This window comes from Ictidomys tridecemlineatus, chromosome 3 (assembly GCF_052094955.1).
Source record: "Ictidomys tridecemlineatus isolate mIctTri1 chromosome 3, mIctTri1.hap1, whole genome shotgun sequence".
NCBI classification, from domain to species: domain Eukaryota; kingdom Metazoa; phylum Chordata; class Mammalia; order Rodentia; family Sciuridae; genus Ictidomys; species Ictidomys tridecemlineatus.
The window spans coordinates 214,929,199-214,949,931 of record NC_135479.1 but is presented as its reverse complement, the minus strand read 5'-3'; the positions used below and the strand labels follow the sequence as shown (position 1 = coordinate 214,949,931).

General features: G+C 55.5%; 2 protein-coding genes across 3 annotated transcripts; both read right to left on the bottom strand.

Annotated features, from left to right (window-relative positions):
• Positions 1-3,434: 3,434 nt before the first annotated feature.
• On the bottom strand, positions 3,435-4,574 carry Krtap12-3 (keratin associated protein 12-3). Its single transcript, XM_005342883.3, has one exon. It carries the CDS (start codon positions 3,957-3,959, stop codon positions 3,639-3,641), a length of 321 nt encoding a protein of 106 aa, XP_005342940.2. The 5' UTR covers positions 3,960-4,574; the 3' UTR covers positions 3,435-3,638.
• A 4,737-nt stretch (positions 4,575-9,311) lies between these two features.
• On the bottom strand, positions 9,312-18,752 carry LOC101965306 (uncharacterized). 2 transcript variants are annotated; one of them, XM_078044762.1, is made up of 2 exons: positions 18,103-18,752; positions 9,312-10,392 (listed from the first exon to the last, which is right to left on the bottom strand). In XM_078044762.1, exons 1-2 carry the CDS (start codon positions 18,750-18,752, stop codon positions 9,591-9,593), a joined length of 1,452 nt encoding a protein of 483 aa, XP_077900888.1. In that variant the 3' UTR covers positions 9,312-9,590. The 2 variants fall into 2 exon arrangements, with proteins under 2 accessions (XP_077900888.1, XP_077900887.1); XM_078044761.1 differs by lacking the exon at positions 9,312-10,392 and having other exon boundaries at positions 16,436-18,752.
• Between the last annotated feature and the right edge of the window lie 1,981 nt (positions 18,753-20,733).

Sequence of the window (20,733 nt, the reverse complement as noted above, 5' to 3'; positions counted from 1 at the left end):
TACTGAGCTATCTGTCTGTCTGTCTGGGTAGAGCTCAGGCCTTCCCGGGTATACTGAGCTGTCTGTCTGTCTGTCTGGGCAGAGCTCAGGCCTTCCCGGCTGTACTGAGCTGTCTGTCTGTCTGGTTAGAGCTCAGGCCTTCCCGGCTGTACTGAGCTGTCTGTCTGTCTGGGTAGAGCTCAGGCCTTCTCGGCTGTACTGAGCTGTCTGTCTGTCTGTCTGGGTAGGGCTCAGGCCTTCCCGGCTGTACTGAGCCTTCTGTCTGTCTGGTTAGAGCTCAGGTTTTCCTGGCTGTACTGAGCTGTCTGTCTGTCTGGGTAGAGCTCAGGCCTTCCCGGCTGTACTGAGCTGTCTGTCTGTCTGTCTGGGTAGAGCTCAGGTTTTCCTGGCTGTACTGAGCTGTCTGTCTGGGTAGAGCTCAGGCCTTCCCGGCTGTACTGAGTGTCTGTCTGTCTGTCTAGGTAGAGCTCAGGCCTTTCCGGATGTACTGAGTGTCTGTCTGTCTGTCTGGGTAGGGCTCAGGCCTTCCCGGCTGTACTGAGCTGTCTGTCTGTCTGTCTGTCTGGGTAGGGCTCAGGCCTTCCTGGCTGCACTGAGCTGTCTGTCCTGCTGCAGCTGAAGTCCAGTGGTCAACGCGATTTCTGTTTCTCCTCTGTGTTCATCAGTGGGGACTGTCGGTGTGGAGCTGGCTGTGAGGTGCCGACGTGTTCAGGGTGCAGTTCTTGAGTGGACCCTGTATCGTCTTGCAGTCTCCCCTGTAGCCCTGCGATCCTCCTCCGTGTTCCGTGGGTGTACTTTCCACTGTGTCCTCTCCTCTACCTGAGTCCACTTGAGCTGGGTTTCTGGGAGGTGGACAGCATAGTGTTGGACTCTGGTTTTCATCCCATAGGAGAATCTGTCTCTTGGTTTCGGTGTCAGACCTTTGGCTTTGGAGGTGCTTGTTGTGGGTTTACATGGACATGCCACCTGGGTACTTCAGGGGTGACACTCCACACGCCCCCTTTCTCTCTTTCCCTCCGTGCCTCTTTGGGGCTCCGTTTCTCCAGCGCCCCGTTCTGTCTCTGTGGGGCTGGTTGGCCCCGAGTCTACGACACACCTAACAGCACTGAGCTTGGGGACCTCACGAGGCCGCCTCCTCTTGCTCCTGCTGTCGGAGGGTGACCATTGTGGTGTAAACGTGATAAAATCCCGCCACACGTCACTGTTTTTGCTCTGGGTGGCGGGTCATCTTGTCACCCTGTACATCCACTTTCTCTTTGGCTTTTCAGTTGTAGGTGACACGATGTCTTTGTGTTTCTGTGGCGCTGAGGATGTACCCGGGCCTCGCGCGTGCCAGACGAGCGCTCCGTCTTCCCTTTAAGGCGCTCTGGGGCCGTCTTTTCCTCCGCTGTCCGGCCCTTGGCCTGGAGGGCTCTTGGACCCCCCGCACACGCCTCCTGTGAGCGGCCCCTCGGGGTTCCACTTCCACTTTGGAAACTCGGTTTGGTTCCTGCGCAGGGTGGAAGGTTCATTGTCTCTTCTCAGCCAAACCTACCACGGGACGCAGAGAGCGGACGCCGCAGCAAGCTCCTTCGACTGGCAGCCACAGCGTCTCCTAGGAGAAGGGCCTGGAGCGCAGTCGAGGGCTTGGCCTGGGCTTGTTGGTCCCTGGACTTTCCTCCCCCTCTCTCCTCCCTGTCCACGCGCCCTCACTCTTACTGAGGGTGCTCCCTGTGTCCCCGCGTCTGCGTTAGTGTCTCTGTTGGAAGGCGGCGTAGGGCATGGGTGCACGGTGCCTGCTGATTGGGCCCTGTGTCCTCGAGCTCTTCTGTCAACCGAAGTGACCTCCTCAGAAGACCCCTCCCGGCTCCCTGGTGCGGCCCTGCCCGACCCCTCCCTCACCCTGGCCAGGCTGCCCGCCCTCTGCGTCTCCCCACCCTCAGCTCCACAGGGCGGCAGTTCTCAGAAGCCGTGTGCCTCCTGCCTCTGTCTCCTCTTTGGGTTTGGCCGTTGGGGCTGAAGAGCGGCTGCTCCTCCTCTGGGAGGACATCACCGGGCTCTCTGGGCTTTGGGACGTGGGGTTTTGTGCTCCATTGTTTCTAGAATGTTCCCAGCTGTCAGCTCCTCACATGCTGCTTCTGCCCAGGTCTGTCCTCTTTCTGGGGCACGATACACAGGGCAGTGTGGCTCACCGTTGTCCCTGAGGTCCTTGACCTTGTCCTTGTTTCCTGCCTCCTCCGCCTTTCTGTGTTTCAGTCTGTATTTACCTGTCTTCAATCCAACGAAGCCGCACTTGGCTGCATCGAGGGTGGGGGGCCGTTGAAGGGATTCTCTGTGTGCTGTGTCCATCTGACTCTCTAATCCCCCTCGCTGCTGGACACCCCTTAGTGCTCCAGTCGCAGTGTCCGCTGCCTGTGGGTGGCCGCCGTCTGGCAGTTTGTGATTCGCGTCTGCTGGTTGCTCTGTCTTAGGCCTCGGAGGTCTTCCCCTTGCTGACCTCTGTCTTATGATCTTGGGCGTCAGACCCCAGCACTGCTCCTGGGGTGCGCGTGTCCCTGGGCCGTTGTTCTCACAAGAGATTTCGGGCAAGACGTGAGATGTGGGGAAAGAAGAGGAGAGAGGAAGCCAGCACCCTCAGGGAGGGTGTGGCTGGTCTCAGAAGAGAGCGACAGCCCCTGTCCCATGTCCCAGCTTTTACTGGGAATTTTAGGGGAATTTCCCAGAGGGTCTCGCGGGAGCTCCACATCCAAGTTCTTGTTGGCGGGTGTATCGCAGCGGGCTGCAAACTCCCCAGTATGTCATGTTTCCTTTGTGGGTTCCTGACCCGGACTGTGGGGTGACAGGTCACAGTCCCAGTGAGACCCTGGGAAGGACCCAAGGGCAGCTTTTGGGGGGGTCCTGGCTCGGCGGCAGGTTCTCTCTGGAGCTTGTTTTACAGACTTTGTGCCAGCGTCTGGCCAGGGCCATCTGTCTCCCCGAAGGGGGCCAGCCCACTCGCCTAACTGCTGGGTTGCCCGATGCCCACTGCCTTGGTCTGGGCAGGCCCAGGGCAACTTTGAATGATTGACTTCACAAAACAACTGGGGACGGCAGGGTTGCCCCGCAGTGACGTTAGCCCCGGTCCCCAGGGAGGAGCCTCCGCAGACTTCCTGCCCCCCCCCAGAGAGCAGCCCTGCTTGGCTTCGGTGGGCAGAGGAGACCCTCTGTTGGAGGGTCCTTTAGGCCTGTTTCCCACCCACCCCTCAGGGGAGAGGGTGTTTTTCCACCGTCCCCCACCCTCAGGGAGCCTCAGGAAGGGGGTGGGACACAGATTCAGGTCTCTCCCCCACCAGGGACCCTCTCGTCAGCTCAGCCAATGGGACGAAGGCTCTTTGAGGAGTGGCCACGGCCCTTACCCTTGCTCTTTGAGGAAAGGACTTGGAAATACACGGAGACAGGGAGCTGCGAACGGGAGGCTGGTTTATTAGCTCACGTGGGCTTAGAGAAGGCCCCTGGGGCCAGGACTGCCCGGGGACACGCAGGGCAGGGGCATCAGCACCGTCCTCCCGCTCTCGCCCCCAGTGCAGAGGGGCCACTGGCCGTGCTTTCCACCGTCCCCAGTGCTGGCAGGGTGCAGGGGTGGCCGCCTGCCCTGGGAGCAGCTGGTCTGTGGCCTGGGGTCAGCAGCAGGCGGGGGTGCTACAGGAGACGGGTCTGCAGAGGAGGGTGGGGCAGGGGGGCTGGCAGCACCCCGAGGACTGGCAGCAGGGGGCCACACACACGGAAGGACGGCAGCTCACGGGAAGGCACACGGAGGACTGGCAGGAGGGGGCCACACACACGATGGGCCTGCAGCTCACGGGCGCACAGCAGGCCACCTGGCACCTCACGGGCACACACACAGTGGGCCTGCAGCTCACGGGCACGCAGCAGGTCGCCTGGCAGGGGCTGGGCAGGCAGCAGGCTGGCTGGCAGCCTGAGGAGCAGCTGGTGTGGCACATGGTGGCTGAGGCTGGCTGGTGCTGGGGAGGAGGTGGTGAGGTCTGGCACCTCCTCCCCTGGCAGCCCTTATATGCCGGCCGGGCGTCCGGGCAACACGGAAGCTCAGCCAGGTCTTCCTGGCTTGCTTCCTCGGCCTGGGCCACGCTCACATGGCTGCTGTCGCTGTGGCTGCTCTGCTTGGCCTCGTGACTAATGGCCCCTTCCTGGAGCTCTGGGGCTCAGGGAGATGATCTGCTAATGGTTCAGAGCCTGTGAGTTATCCAGAGGTGTCTTTGTGCACTAAGAAGTTGTGGTGTTGGGACGTCTGTGGCAGTCCTGCTGTTCCCAGAAACCCATTGAACTGGAACATCTGATAACTGTTGGCTTCAGAGCCGAGGGTCGAGGCTTTTCACACATCCTGCCTTTGGCAAGGAGGGTTTCCCAGGTGTGGCTTTGCGAACACCACAGATCAGCTGATGACGCAGCTCATCCACTCCCCACATCACCCCACCTTTAATTATTACTGTAACGATGTATGTCTACTTGGAGGTGTTGGAACTGGTATTGGACAAGCTGGCAGTTCACTGTGAGAAAAAAGCATGGAATTGAGAGCAAGGAAATAAGTCTTAAGAGATACCATACAGTATTCTTTAACATTTTCCAAGGACTAAAACCACTTAGGTCATCCCAGAGATTTTCTGCAAAACTGGAAGGAGATAACATGGGTCTGGCTTTCCTGCTTGGCTTGGATGGGATGGTGCAGTGGCAGAGATCTCAACTCACATTGTTATAATTCCGAATTCCTAATAGATGCCTCTTCCCCCAATCCCATTGGCAGCTATTGTGTGGAACAGGTGTTACACAAACAAACAGAGAGTGACATGGCATAGTAAGTGTTGCCTGACCTTAAAACTTTGCATCTGATCACCTAGGCCCACTACAATAGCCGCTAAGGCATTCAGCTTAGCTTCAAGTTGATTATTAATAGCCTCCTGATCTCAGAGGGCTCTTGAAGTATTTTGAGCCAGAGCGTTGGTGATGGGGAGTGCTATTGCCCATTTCCTTTTCTTTTGACAACCAGCTACTGGTCCTTTGCCCTGTCTCATTCTCCCCTCTAATTAAGGGAACCTTTGCTGCTCCTAGGGGAAATGGGCGATGACCGCTCTGGCTGCTTCAGACTGAGAGGGAGCAATGTGGCCAAGCAGTTTGGGCTTCCCTTTAGGAATGTTTTGGGTTAGTTGAGGGGTCTGTGGTTTGGAAAGAATACGTTGTAAAGTGATCTGGGGGTGGGTGCTTCTATGAGAGAAACAAAAATGCATGAGTCCTGGAGCAAGATTAATACAAAATAAATGTTGCAGCATCTGGACAGTGAATATCAGGAAGATGATGGAAACCACTAATCTTTCACCAGAGAAGCTGGTCCCATAATAGGGCCAGTGAGGACATGGCCTCTATTTGGGAATGTAAATCTTTTACATTGCCCGTAGGGGCAGTCCTAAGACGCCCTCTTTTATAGCCTCCATCTTACTTACTCTTGCTGTGGCTGACACAAGTGGACATCTTAAGTTTCATTAAAAGAACTGTTGTGTTTTCTTTTAAATGCTCAGGCATGGCTCTGTTTTGGTTATAACGGCTTTGCTAGGTGTTTAAGATCAAGTTGCTCAAACTGACATTGTTCCCATCTGTTATGAGTCAGCTGAGTTTCCTCAGGGGTCACTCTTGGGAACTTGAGAGAAGCCTCTTTGTTCCTTTAATGCCAGCTTCCAGGATGGGTCTGGGTCTCGTTGACCACGTGGATTTCCTTGGAAGTAGAGGGACATCCCCTTCCCCAGTGCTCCTTCTTTTGCAGCATGGGCACTGGTCAGCTTTCTGTCCTCCAGGGTCTCATTGATCCCCCTGTTTGGGAGGTCATGTGGCCCAGAGTCGCAAAGCCCTTGGAGAAGTCCCCTTGTTCCTGGGTCTGAGCTGACCTCAGGGGGCAAGAGCCAAGTATTGGCTATTTTCTTTCTTGGACCTTTTACTTCCTTAAACTTAGTCTCCAGGTTTTGGTCTTAAACATCCAACAAGCAGTTTCACCAGTCTTAACGTCTGTAATTTTAAGTCATTTACCCCTTCTATTTAATTGGGGTCAGCATTGGTACTGGAAGTTAGCCTTACCTCCTATCTGTCCTGTGGCTGATGCCTGTTATCTCTGATTAACTCAGGCTCTTCTACTGAAAGCTGTACTTTTGTAAGGCATGATCTGACAATAGTTATAAAGTTTACAAGAAAAATATAAAATGAAATTAACAAGAGTAAAAACATATTGGGTTTTTTTAATAATAGGTATGAACCAAGAAACATAATGTTTATGATCCCCAATTTTGACTTTAAATTTTAGTTTGAAGAACACCAGGTTGGTAAAATGTTCTCCTAAACCTTATATTTTAAAGACTTCTCTACTTGGAAGATACGAATACATCTAGTGTACAAAGAAGCCGGTAACAGCACCACAATGATACTGGTGTTTTTATATTAATCAAGTTTAGCCTTTAAAGAAAACTTTGGAATCTGGAATGTAGCGTAATACTTTAAAATAACAGTTGTTATTTACCAGAGTTGTACAAACCCTAATTCCTTTCAGACTAGTTCCTCTACATAATAAAACATAACAGACATAAGAAATTATCTTTATAGATAAGAGCAGATTCATGTTTTAGGAAATTCTTGTAACTTCGACCTATAGAGGATTAACTTTGGTTTACATCAGTATGTGTATATTTGACCTTAGGAAAAGGCCTTCAGTGACTTCAACTGATTGTGCTAATTGCAGGGAGCCAATAGAGTTACACACAAAGGCTTTTGAGATTTCCCTGCTACAAACCTTCTCCAAGTTACTAATTCTACAAATTTTTACCTTACTACACAAAAGACTTTTTCTTTTTAATCCAGAAAACTTTTTTCTTTTACTTTCCATATTTAAATATATTTTCATACCTAGAACCTTCTTATATCTCTTTCCTAGCCTTTCACTCCTATTCAAATTTATATTCTGAAAAAATCCTCATGAGATGTTGAATTTAGACAAATTACTCTACTTTCATAAGATAAAATATTTTGTTTTAGTAGTATTTTAATTGAAACTCAACTGAAATTTTTTGTATTCTTTGTATATAGAATTACATCTGGGGCTGGGGATGTGGCTCAAGCGGTAGCGCATTCACCTGGCATGCATGCATGCGGCCTGGGTTCGATCCTCAGCACCACATTCAAACAAAGATGTTGTGCCCGCCAAAAACTAAAAAATAAATAAATAAAATTCTCTCTCTCTCTCTCTCTCTCTCTCTCTCTCTCTCTCTATCTTAAAAAAAAACAATTCTGAAGTTTGCTTGTTAACACAGCTATAAAACTGTGATTGATTGACTACAACATTTAAAATCTGTTCGAGTGACTATGACCAAGACTATGAAAAACCAAACTTTAAAAAAAAAAATAGAATTACATCTGTAAACAAACAAGTAACCTTGTTTTTAGTGAAGACAAGAAACAAAGCCATCTCAAATTTTTTCCATTTGCTAATTTATGAAAACACATTTGATGTTTAAATATATTACCTTATGGAATTTAAGAAGTCAAGAGTTTATATTTAGCAGTTGATGTTTTAGTACTTTGTAAGTTAATCAGAGTTTTTAAACAGACAATTATTTTTTTAAACGGTAAAAACCAGGATGTTGGGCTGGGCTGTGGCTCAGGGGTAGAGCACTCGCCTGGCATGTGTGAGGCCCAGGGTTCGATCCTCAGCTTCACATGAAAATAAATAAATAAAATAAAGGTATTGCGTCCAACTACAACTAAAAAAATAAATATAAAAAAACCCAACCAAACAAACCAGGATCTCAGACAAGTGTAGTCAACAGCACTAGCATCTCGTTCCTGTTGAAGAAAAATCCTAGAAGCTCTGGGGATCACCTTCTAGACGTTCTATAGAAAGCAACACTCTGTTAATTGTCTGACCCCTGGAAAACCTTGTGAGTTAGTAATTTTAAAGACAACTTTACTCTCATCTGATAACTTAAACTGAACTTTTTTTTTAAAGTCTCATGAACTAAAAGGTATTTGGATCCATTTTTCATTTAAACTTTGATTTATGAGAGCTCCTTTATCTACCTGCAGTTTGGACGCCATGCAGCTGACCTGTGGGTGCAGCAGACACGCAGACTCAGCGCCACCCCAGGGGTCCACATGCACAGACAGGAACGAGGCTCTGTGGCTGTTGGCGGTGACCTCCCCAGGAGGGAGGTGACAGTACAGATGGTTATGAAGCCTCTATGGATCTAACCTGAGAGACTCAAGTAGAGTCCTCCAGACTTTTGCTTTGTGACTTGAACACAGGGGCTGTACCCCTGGAAACGTCAGGTGGTGGGCGCTGAAATCCGAGGTTTGGCTGGCCATTGCCCTCGATGGCCATCAGATTTATTCCCAACATCACCACGACTATGTCCTTTTTAGGATTTTGTAAAAGGAGATTTTCCAATGTATTTGAGGGCTCACCCTTGAAAACTTGGCCTCTGAACGGAGTGTAAAACCTCTATGGTTAGATTAAACAAGATTGATGAGGAAAATACACTGACTCAGGTGTGAGGACGCAGTGTGAGTTCACATGGCGGTGGACCCTGGAAAGCACCGAGCAGCTCCAATCCAGCCACCTTGTAGAGGACCTCTTAGGTTTGCTGCCCCTCATCCTGGGGGTGAGCTCGGCTGGGGAGCACCTTGCAGAACCCTGTCCCGGGGGCCTCTGTTCCTGGTCCCATCCACCCCACTCCACTCTTCCCTGGTTCCCAGGACTCTTCCCATCTGTGTCACAGGGGCCACATGGGGTGCCCCTGCTGACCTGGCTGGTCTGACGGTTGCCCCCTGGCTGTCCAGGCTACAGGTCCACGGAGACCACGGCCCGCCCCATGCCTCCTACCCCACCTGTTGCCTTCCTGAGGGTTTGTGCCTCCTCAGCCTGGAACCTCCAGTGGGGACTGGAGTCCAGGTGGCCCCTGTGGCCCTCTGGGAGTTTCCGAGCAGGAATGTCTTCACACTCCTGAGGGGGGCAGTCTGCAGGCTCTCCCTGGGCAGGTGCCTCCCTCCCTGGCTGCTGTCCTGGTCACCTCTGGAGGTCCCCGCCTGCCGACTTCCTGCTTCTCGCAGCTCCTCTGTGACCCTGTTAGTGGCCGCCGGGGCCGAGGAAGGAAGTGGGGACGGTACCTCTGCTTCCAGATCCTTGTCTCTAAAGTGCTGTGAGTCTCAATTTGAGAGCTGCTCAGCTCCTACAGGACAGGGGACCCACAGCCCAGACATGGAGCAGGCCCCGGGCTCAGGAGAGACAGAAAGGCACAGAGGCTGTGTTTCCTAGAGAAAGGCTTTATTGATTCAGCGTTTGACCTTGGTCACATGGATGCAAGAGAGCAATGCTGACAAGAGGCTCCAGAGTGCCATCTGTGGGTAGAGGGACTTGAGGGTCCTCTCTCCCCAGGGAGGGAGGGAGCAGCTCCTTCAGGCAGCAGCTGCATGGCCACCAAGCAGGAGAGGGGAGGTCTTGGTGGCTCCCAGTATCAGGGATTCCTGAGTGAAGAATCCTGCTTAGGAGAACAAGAGTGGCCTGCAGAAGCAGGATGTTGAGCCGGTCAGCAGCAGGACCTCTGGCCCAAGGAGACACCACAGCAGGCCGGGCGGCAGCAGGTGGGGTGGCAGAGCAGGGACACGCAGGAGGCTGGGCGGCAGCAGCTGGGCTGGCAGGAGGAGGCACAGCAGGAGGAGACGGGCTCACAGCAGGCGGGCCTGCACACGGGGTGGCAGAGCAGGGACACGCAGGAGGAGGGTCTGTAGCAGCAGACAGGCTTGCAGCAGACGGGCACGCAGCAGGACGGCTGGCAGGGGGAGGAGCTGCAGCAGTCAGACTGGCAGCTAGACTGCTGGCAGCAGGAGGAGGAGGCTCCAGAGCAGATGGGCACACAGCACACAGGCTTGCAGCACACGGGCTTGCAGCAGACAGGCTTGCAGCACACAGGCTTGCAACAGACAGGCTTGCAGCACACAGGCTTGCAACAGAGGGACACACAGCAGGACTGCTGGCAGGGGGAGGATGAGCAGCAAGAGGGCTCACAGCAGGACTGCTGGCAGGGGGAAGAGGAGCAGCAAGAGGGCTCACAGCTAGACTGCTGGCAGCAGGAGGAGGAAGCCTCAGAGCAGACAGGCACACAGCACACAGGCTTGCAGCAGACTGGCTTGCAGCACACGGGCTTGCAGCAGAGGGACACACAGCAGGATGGCTGGCAGGGGGAGCAGCTGGAGCAATCAGACTGGCAGCTAGACTGCTGGCAACAGGAGGGGGTGCAGGAGCTGGTGCAGACTGATTGGCAGCAGGGTCTGGACACACAGCTCACTGGGGTGCAGAGGAGGGTCAGGCAGGGGGCTGGGGCGCAGCAGCTGGGTTGGCAGCAGCTGGGTTGGCAGCAGCTAGGGGCACAGCAGGGGGGCTCGCAGCAGGGGGGCTCGCAGCAGCTCTCTGGGCAGTCGTCCACCTGCCAGGAGGACTCTGGGCAAGAGCTGGAGCAGACGGACATGGTGGAGGCGGCCATGGTGGGTGTGCTGGAGGAGGGTGGGTGGGTGTGCTGGAGGAGGGTGGGTGAGTGTGGGTGTGTGTGGGGAGCTCTGGGCTCTGGCTTTTATACCTGCCTGGTCCCTGTGGTCCCCAGCCCACAGCCTCTCCTTCCGTGTTGCTGGGCCGGCTCCTGGCCGTCACGGGGATGCTTGTTTACCTGGGAGGCTGTCCAGCTCGTTAATGTCCTGCCAGCGTTGGGCCCCTGGAGCGGGAGTGGGTTCCGGGAGCAGTGAGTGCTGGGGTGTTGTGTGTGGGAGGAGCCTGGCCACCCTGGGCTGTGGGGCACCCTCCAGCCACTGGACAGCAGCTTCTGGGCCTGTCTCCCTTGGAGGGAAGCCTGGGCACAGAGGTGTCACCTGTGACTCACACCCCTCCCCAGGGCCCGTCACCACTGTAGGACGCTTGGCACCTGTACTGAGCATCCAGAGTCCAGGGCGCCTTGTGCCCTGCCCGGGGCCTCATGGCTGTGTGGAGCTGGACAGCCTGAGCCTACCCTGAGCCCTGCACAGGTCCTCATCCCTCCACCTCTCCTTGCCTCCTCCCTGTGGCCCTGTCCACCCCATCCCTGTGCCTGGGGGCAGCAGGCCTCCATCCTCAGGCCAGGATGGTGGGCTGTGCCCTCCCCGCTGGGGCACCAGGCAGCCTCCTGGGCTATGGGTCCAGGTTCTGAACCTGCAGAGCCAGGACTGCCTGTTGGCCTTAGCCCTCCTTGGGCCACCTCTCCATTTGCCCTGCCACCCGCTGTCCTGGGCACCTGCTTTTCCTACCAACCCCCCTGTGGCCCAGTTTCACACTTTTCCTTAGACCATATAAAATGCTCTGTCGAGTTCTGCTTCTTCATGGGGGCGGTGGGCTCTTATCAGACTGACCATCTGAGAAAAATGAGGAACCTGGTTAACTAATGCAATCTCCACTGGAGAGCCAGAGGACGCACCAGGAGCTGAGCCTGAGGGACCAAATCCCCATCACCCGTCACAGGGGACACAGCAGGGACCACTACTTGTTGGATTTTCTTCCTGAGGCATTTGCAGTTCACAGGTCACAGACAAGAGGTTGGGAAAGTGGAGAGAGATTTCAGTGGTCTTGGGGACTGACCACCAACATGAAGTGAAGCCAAGTCAGCTCCCAAGCTGAGAGGGGAAGGGACTCTGGCCAGGCACTCAGGCTTTTGTGGCCAACGCTGGGTCTAAGCGAGGCTGCTCCCTAGCAGAAGCAGAAGTAAGACTAGCCCCACCTGAACCAGCTCAGACTGAACTCAGGTGTTCTGCCAGAGCCAACAGGTGCCAGACCGAAGGTCAGCCCACTGCAAGACACGGGCTTCATGAAGAAGAAAATGACCTTCACATGTTCACTCACCACGTCTTATTTTTATTCAAAAAGTATCAGGCCTACCAAACGACAAGATCAATTGACCAAAGAACCAAGAGGAAAATGGCAAACCAAACAGACCAAGAGGAGAAACAAAGACCAAACAGACCAAGAGGAAAAACAAAGACCAAACAGACCAAGAGGAAAAACAAAGACCACACAGACCAAGAGGAGAAACAAAGACCAAACAGACCAAGAGGAGAAACAAAGACCAAACAGACCAAGAGGAGAAACGAAAACCAAACAGACCAAGAGGAGAAACAAAGACCAAACAGACCAAGAGGAAAAACAAAGACCACACAGACCAAGAGGAAAAACAAAGACCAAACAGAGCAAGAGGAAAAACAAAGACCAAACAGAGCAAGAGGAGAAACAAAGACCAAACAGACCAAGAGGAGAAACAAAGACCACACAGACCAAGAGGAAAAACAAAGACCAAACAGACTAAGAGGAAAAACAAAGACCAAACAGACCAAGAGGAGAAACGAAGACCAAACCGACCAAGAGGAGAAATGAAGACCACACAGGTGCACAGGTGCTCCAGAGATCTGAATGTCAATCACGAGCTTAAAGTAACTGTGACGAATTTTTTTAAGACAATGGGGGAAAGATGGAGGATTTCAGTGGCAGAATCCTATAAAAGAATCCAACATGAGTTTATGAATGAAGAACATAATAACTGCATTGAGAAATTGGTAGTTTAATACCTTATTCGACAAAGACAAAGAGGAGTTTAGAGAATGAAGGGAGGTGAAGAAATCAAAATGGAGCCACAGAAAAAAGACAAAAATAGACAAACAAACATGCAGGACTCATTAGAAAATATAGGTTTATCCTACAAGGAGAGATGAGTGAGTCGAGGTAGTGAACTGTGTCAGAACTTTAACTGATGAAAGCTATTAACCACAGATTAAAAACACACTGAGAATCCTAAGCAGGGCAGGGCACATACAACCACCCCTGGCCCTGCTGGTGCTGAAATGTCAAGACAGAAAAATTTAAGAGGTCAGGGAGAAGGAGAGACAAAGTAACTTCACAGAAGTAACAAGGAGACTGACAGATGACTTCTGGTGGGCATGATGGAGTCCAGGAGACACTGGAACTGTGCCTCTGTCACCTGAAGTCGGCCACAAGCTGGAGGTGTACACCTGCTGACAAGGTCCGCACAGATGAGGACAGCCCCAGGTGGTGGACGCCCAGAGCGTATGCCGACGGCAGCATCAAAGCTGGAGAAAATACGTGAAGAAGTTTTAAGGTAGAAAGAAAATGACGAAAAGCAAGGAAATTGGTAGAGAAGAGGGATCACAGAGGACAGGCACGTGTGGGTGAGTACAAATAACGTGACGCTGTGAATGTCTTACGAGTCTGTCAACATTTACAGAAAGGAAGTTCTCAGGAACAGGTCACAGAGTCAGAGGAGACTCCATGGGTTACAGGTTCTCGGTGCACCTGGAGCTGGTTCATAAGATCAGATCCTAGAGCTCCAACGTCACAGATTCCTGGTTAACTACACAGACGACAGAAGAAAATATGACCAAGCGGCAAGTGGTTGAACATGGTGGCCACTGGGGTCGGACGCACGGTCACTAGGTGACCCAGGTGTGCAGAGCTGGCCGCTGAGTTCACACGCACGGTCACTAGGTGACCTAGGTGTGCAGAGCTGGCCGCTGGGGTCAAACGCAACAGTCTCTAGGTGACCCATGTGTGCTGAGCTGGCTGCTGGGGTCAGATGCACAGTCACTAGGTGACTCATGTGGGCTGAGCTGGCTGCTGGGGTCAGATGCACAGTCACTAGGTGACCCATGTGTGCAGAGCTGGCTGCTGGGGTCAGATGCACAGTCACTAGGTGACCCATGTGTGCTGAGCTGGCCGCTGGGGTCAGATGCACAGTCACTAGGTGACCCATGTGGGCTGAGCTGGCCGCTGGGGTCAGACACAACAGTCACTAGGTGACCCATGTGTGCAGAGCTGGCTGCTGGGGTCAGATGCACAGTCACTAGGTGACCCATGTGGGCTGAGCTGGCCGCTGGGGTCAGATGCACAGTCACTAGGTGACCCATGTGGGCTGAGCTGGCCGCTGGGGTCAGATGCACAGTCACTAGGTGACCCATGTGTGCAGAGCTGGCCCCTGGGGTCAGTTCTGCACCTCACTGATTGCTCCTGTGTCCAGCCATTTTCACCTCTTTGGACGCCATCTGTGCTCTTCTTTCCTGGGGTCTTTTCAGGTCATTTGTCATCTGGCCTCTGTCTCAGCTGTGACCAAAATAGCTGAACAACTTGGAGGAGGAAAAGTTTGCTGGGGCTCATGGATTCAGAGGTCTCCACTGCTCTGGACCCAAGGTGAGGCAGTGGACCAAGGGTAAAGGGGACAGCAGATGAGGATGCGCCCCTCTTGGCACCACGGGAGCAGAGTGGGGGGGCTGCAGAGGACACAGACTCCCAGTGCAGTGGCCCACTCCTGCCGCCATGTCCACCTGCCTATGGTTACCACCCGGTCAGTCCATTCAAAGGAGGGTGGACTGCCCAGGCCACAGCTCCCATGATCCAGTCGCTCCACCTCTGAACATTTGTGCATTAACAAGGAGCTTTGGGGGACCCCCACGTCCAAACCATAAGAGTAACATTGAAACTCTGTGTGCCTCCGTGAATCTGGCATTTTGGAAAAGGTGGTGGTAAAGGGATAAATGAGGATCAGAGGGGTAAGAGGCTGGATCGGGGTGAACTGACAACTTCCCATGAATACACAAAGGACACAGGGACACCGTGTGGTACTTCTTCCTTGATGACCCTCACGTCACGGCCTGGTTTCCTTTCCTCCCCTCCTGAGTGGCAATTCCTCTAGGCAGGCTCCAGTCACCCTGTCCCCTGCCCTGATTGGAATGTGCTGCGCCTGCCCCTGGTTTTAGGGAAGGTGGCAGAGGTGACGTCCCCTTGGTACCCTAGTGGTCCCCTGCCCAGCCCTTCCAGTGGGCCGGGCCCTGCCTGTGGCCTCCTTGTCCTGGACAAGCAGCAGGTCACCTTCTCTTGGTGCCTTAAAGAGTCTGTTTCTGAGGCTGCAGTTTGATTATAAGGTCCCCGAGGGCCTCTGAGTCACTCTGCACGGAGTTCCCTGAGCTTCTTGAAAGTGCAGACTCAGGCGTCTCCTTAAAATGGGACGTTTGGGTCGTTATTCTTCAAAAGTGTCTGCCTTTCCCACCCTCCTCTCCTTCTGGGACTCTGGTCATGTGTGTGTATGCGTGACGCCAACAAGTCTCCTAAGATTGATTCACTTCTAAGTTCTGTCCTTTAGGTGAGAATATCCTAATAAACCCGACTCATGGTCACTAATTCCTCCTATGTTCAGACCCTAGAGTACATTTCCCATTTCATTTGTTCTTCTCCTCAATTTCAGAAATTCCATTTTATTTATTTTTTAAATCAACCCCTCTCCCTCTCCCTCCCTCCCTCTCCCTCTCCCTCCCTCCCTCTCCCTCTCCCTCTCCCTCTCCCTCTCCCTCTCCCTCCCTCTCTCCCTCTCTCTCCCTCGACTTCTCCCTCTCCCTCTCCCTCCCTCCCTCTCCCTCTCCCTCTCCCACCCTCCCTCTCCCTCTCCCTCTCTCTCCCTCTCCCTCTCTCTTCCTCCCTCTCCCTCTCCCTCTCCCTCCCTCCCTCTCCCTCTCCCTCCCTCTCCCTCTCTCTCCCTCTCTCTCCCTCTCCCTCTCTCTCCCTCTCCCTCTCCCTCTCTCTCCCTCTCCCTCCCTCTCCCTCTCCCTCTCCCTCTCTCTCCCTCTCCCTCTCTCTCCCTCCCTCTCCCTCTCCCTCCCTCTCCCTCTCCCTCTCCCTCTCTCCCTCCCTCTCCCTCCCTCTCTCCCTCCCTCTCCCTCTCTCTCCCTCTCCCTCTCTCTCCCTGTCCCTCTCTCTCCCTCTCCCTCTCTCTCCCTCCCCCTCTCTCTCCCTCTCCCTCTCCCTCTCTCCCTCCCTCTCCCTCCCTCTCTCCCTCCCTCTCCCTCTCCCTCTCCCTCCCTCTCCCTCTCCCTCCCTCTCCCTCTCCCTCTCCCTCTCTCTCCCTCTCCCTCTCCCTCCCTCTCCCTCTCCCTCTCCCTCCCTCCCTCTCTCCCTCTCCCTCTCCCTCTCCCTCTCCCTCCCTTCCCCTCCCTCTTTACTGACATTCTCTATATTGGGAGGAACATCCTTCTCCCGGAATCTTTCACTTCTGTGTCCATAGTTAGATTTCAGTTTCCTGAGTGTGTTTAAGGGACTTACTTTATTTTTTAGAGACTATTTATGACTCTTCTCCTTTGTAAATGCTTTGGGTTATACATGAGTAGACTGTATTTGGACATAGTGCACATACGTGATGATGCGTGACTTCCCATTGTGTGGTGGTACCTCACGTGGAGTTAGACTGCCTACGACCTCATCCAGGAACACAGGAAAGTTATGTCCCCTTCTTTCTCCTGTCTTTCCTGTTCCCACCCCCATCCAACCCAGGGACCCTCCACTCCTCCCTCCCAGTCCTACTGTGAGTCACCTCCATGCACCAGAGAGGACATCTGGCCTTTGGTTTGGGGATTGGTTTATTTCACTTAGTGAGATAGTCTCCAGTTGCTCTCCACCAAATGCCGTAATCTCATTCTTTCCTGAGGCTGAGTCTCCACTGTGCATGTGCCCCACGTTTCTTTACCACCCACCTGTTGCAGGCACCTGGCTGGTTCCGGACTCAGCTGTTGTGAATTGAGCTGCTATAAACCCTGATGTGGCTGCGTCACTGCAGTGTGCCCATTTCGGTCCTTTGGGTATAGACCTGGGAGTGGACCCTGGGTCACATGGTGGCCCCCTTCCTGGTTTCCTGAGGCGTCTCCATTCTGCTCTGCAGAGGGGTGCACACAGCAGTCCCTCCAGCAGTGGGGGCCTTCCCCACCCTCCCCAGCACCCACTATCGCCTCTGCTCTGGATGACGGCCCTTCTGTCTGGAGGAGGTGGGACCTCAGGGTGGTTTTCGTTGCGTTCAGAGTCTTACTTTAAAAGCACCGTTTCTGCGTCTCCTCAGGGACAGTCTCTCTCCTGGATTTTACTTCTCTGAGAGAGGTCCTGCTCCTGACCTGCCTCATTACTTTTGTTGAGAGCTCTGCAGCTGGCTGTGCCCTGTGCTGGGCACCTGGGCCACCTTGGCGGTGTGCTGGGCCATCTCCTCCACGTCCTGCTTGATCAGAGCTTGAAGGTCCGCCCAGGGGCCTGCGAGAGCTGCCCAGGTCTCCCTGAGCATGTGCCCCTCTGTGGGTGCTGGGGCCTCCTAGGTGCCCAGGAACACTGGGGGGTCTTTCAACCCTTCACCCCTGGAGGCCCATCCAGCTTCGCTCAAGGCTGCTCAGGGCGCCGACTGTTTTCACAGACGACCTCCTTGCCCCAGAGGCCAGCTGATGTCCATCCGCCTTTGCAGGTTCTGAACAACACCCCACATTGCTGCTTGTCCCCGGGAAGTCCTGAGTCTGCAGATATCCAGGCTGCCCCTGAGCCAGTCCTCCAGGGGCCAGACAGGTCAAAGGGACGGCCACCCCTCCCCAGAACCAGTCCCCACCCTGCCCCTCCCGCGGCAGTGTCCATCAGTGCAGAGAGTGTGGGCAGCACAGCTTTATTGATGTTCAGAGAGTGGCACTTCTGGGGACAAGAGCAGGGTCAGGAGGACCCAGTCCCAACTGGGCAGGGTGGTGGCCAGGAACAGGAAGTGGGTGCAGCGGCCAGCTCTCCCCTGGGCGGGGCCGCAGAGCAGCCAGGGAGGGCTCAGGCCTCAGACTTGGGCTGGACAGGGAGGAAGGGCAGGAGCTGGACCTTCTGTGTGAGCTCCCGCAGGCTGGGGTCAGGACACCCGGGTGGTAGGAGGGACCTGAGCCCACTGGCCTGGGGACATGGCCGGTCAGCAGCAGGACCTCTGGCCCAAGGAGACACCACAGCAGGCCGGGCGGGAGCAGGTGGGGCGGCAGAGCAGGGACACGCAGGAGGCTGGGCGGCAGCAGCTGGGCTGGCAGGAGGAGGCACAGCAGGAGGAGACGGGCACGCAGCAGGCGGGCCTGCACACGGGGCGGCAGAGCAGGGACACGCAGGAGGAGGGTCTGTAGCAGCAGACGGGCTTGCAGCAGACGGGCACGCAGCAGGTCGGCTGGCAGGGGGAGGAGCTGCAGCAGTCAGACTGGCAGCTAGACTGCTGGCAGCAGGAGGAGGAGGCTCCAGAGCAGATGGGCACACAGCACACGGGCTTGCAGCACACGGGCTTGCAGCAGACGGGCTTGCAGCAGAGGGACACACAGCAGGACTGCTGGCAGGGGGAGGATGAGCAGCAAGAGGGCTCACAGCAGGACTGCTGGCAGGGGGAAGAGGAGCAGCAAGAGGGCTCACAGCTAGACTGCTGGCAGCAGGAGGAGGAAGCCTCAGAGCAGACAGGCACACAGCACACAGGCTTGCAGCATACAGGCTTGCAGCAGACGGGCTTGCAGCAGAGAGACACACAGCAGGATGGCTGGCAGGGGGAGCAGCTGCAGCAATCAGACTGGCAGCTAGACTGCTGGCAGCAGGAGGGGGTGCAGGAGCTGGTGCAGACTGATTGGCAGCAGGGTCTGGACACACAGCTCACTGGGGTGCAGAGGAGGGACAGGCAGGGGGCTGGGGCGCAGCAGCTGGGCTGGCAGCAGCTGGAGGCGCAGCAGGGGGGCTCGCAGCAGCTCTCTGGGCAGTCGTCCACCTGCCAGGAGCAGTCGGGGCAGGAATCGCAGGAGCCGGGCTGGCAGACGCGGCTGCCATAGCTCAGGTCGCTGGAGCAGAGGGACATGGTGGAGGCGGTCATGGTGGGTGTGCTGGAGGAGGGTGTGTGTGTGTGAGTGTGTGTGAGTGTGTGTGTGTGTGTGAGGTCTCAGGGCTCTGGCCTTTATACCCGTCCAGGGGCCAGCAGGAGGCCCAGCCGCGCCCTTCCCTTTCCTGGTTGGTGTTGGGCCTGAGGCCCCTCATTAGGGCTCAGCTCGTAAAACCCCTTTGGTGCTGGCAGAGCCGCTGCCCTGCTGAGTCTGTCCCCTGGGTCACCTGGAAGGAAGGAGCTGCTTTGGGGGCTGACCCTGCAGTGCCCCCCGTGGGCCACCTGCCAGGGCATCTGGTGTTGGCTCCTGGCCCCGGGGACATGTCTGTGTGTCCTTGGCCTCTGTGCGCAGTGGACCAGCCTGTCCTGTGGAGCCTCCTGGGTTGGGGAGAAGCCCAGGCGAGGGTGGCCCTCCCTGCGGCAGGTCTCTGTGACCTGATGTTGGCGTGGGCAGCAAGGACAGGGAGACCTCGTCCCCGTGGAGATGGACATTCCAGGGAGGCCAGGGCTCCTTGGACAGTCGCTGCATCGGGACAGTGAGACCTGGGCACAGACCAGTCTGTCCGTCTGGCCCTTGAGCTTCCCTGAGCCTGTGGTCACTGTCATGGCATGGCGGTCCTGGGTCAGCACCTGAGGATGGGGGTGACCAGCAGGAGGTGGTGTGGAGCGAGGTGGGTGGAGGAGCTGGAGGGGCGTGTGGTGGCCCAGGCCTGTGCCCAGAGGGTCAGCCTGGTAGAGTAGCCCTGACCCAGGGTGGGGACAGTCAGCATGCCCCCACCCAGATCCCGGGCCCAGCACAGGTAGTGGACAGTTCCTCCCAGGGCCAGTGTTTCAAGATGTCTGCAGCTGAGGATGATGGGGTCATGGTGAGGACACGCATGGGCCCGGCCCCGACTGTGGAGTCAGCAGTGGTCAGCAGATAGGACAGGGCTGGGGACACAGGGACCATGCAAAGGCAGGCAGAGACTCAGAGTGGACTCTTGGACAATCCTCGGGAGACCAGAGCTCAGAGGTCCCCTGTGGACCCTGCCCCAGGACGGGACCTGCCTCGGAGCCGCTGAGGTGAGATCCATGGGCCCAGGATGTGGAGGTGACGGCCAGCCCGGCCCACCACTCCCGTGGGCAGCAGGGGCAGCCCGGCCAGCATGGGCTGCGAGGGGCTCTGGGCCGCCGCTGACCCCTGGTGACCCCAGGGGAAGATGGAGCCTGAGCAGCTCTTTCTGGTGAAGATCTTGGCAGTTCCACTGAGAACCCTCTCTGGCTGACAAGGGCATCGCCGAGACCTGGGCACAGCCTGCTCCCAGAGGGTCTGCCGTGGACACTCAGCCCCAGCCCTCCCCGGGCACCTGCCACCCTCAGGTGGGAAAAGAAAGGGAGCAAGAGCCGCGGATGCTGCAGCCACACAGCGCCAGGCGGCACGGCTCGAGGCTCTGGGAGGTCCTACCACGGCTAAGGGACGCTCGAGGCCTGGCCACTGGTCGTGCACTGGACACGGGCAGGAGCTGCTGTTGGCCACCCTGCTGTGACCAGTTCACCAAGAGTCTTCCTGAGGCGCCAAGGAACGCATGGAGCCACCAGAAAACACCTGCCCAGGGTTCGAGGGGCGCAGGCTGGTGGGAGCCCGAGGCCCTGACCACCAACCCGGACGGGCAGCTGCAGAGGAGCTGGACCCAGGACTCAGAGCACCCAGTTCCTCGGGCACAGGATATCTCCCTGAGTGGCCAATGACCTGTCTCGCAGGTGCTGCCTGCAGGACCGCGGGGTGGAAAAGGCTCGTGTGTCCAGTACCCTGAGTGTGGCCTCCCTCCCAGAGCCCTCAGCTGGGGTGACTTGACCATGATGTCTACCACTTTGTCCCTGTAAAGTGTAGAATGTTGCCACTCTCTAGTTCTGGAACATTCTCCTCCTGCCTAAGGAAACCCAGCCCCTGGTGGCCACTCCTGTCCCTGTGGACCCTCTGCTTATTTCATGTCGG

Bases quoted from the DNA above. Each gene is read 5' to 3' on its own strand.
- Krtap12-3 (XM_005342883.3), bottom strand. From the start codon at position 3,959: ATGTGCCACACCAGCTGCTCCTCAGGCTGCCAGCCAGCCTGCTGCCTG.
- LOC101965306 (XM_078044762.1), bottom strand. From the start codon at position 18,752: ATGACCGCCTCCACCATGTCCCTCTGCTCCAGCGACCTGAGCTATGGC. The intron at 10,393-18,102 runs GTCTGACTGCTG...CTGCCAACCCAG, and splicing joins TGCCAGCAGTCTAGCTGCCA to CTGCTGCGCCCCAGCCCCCT.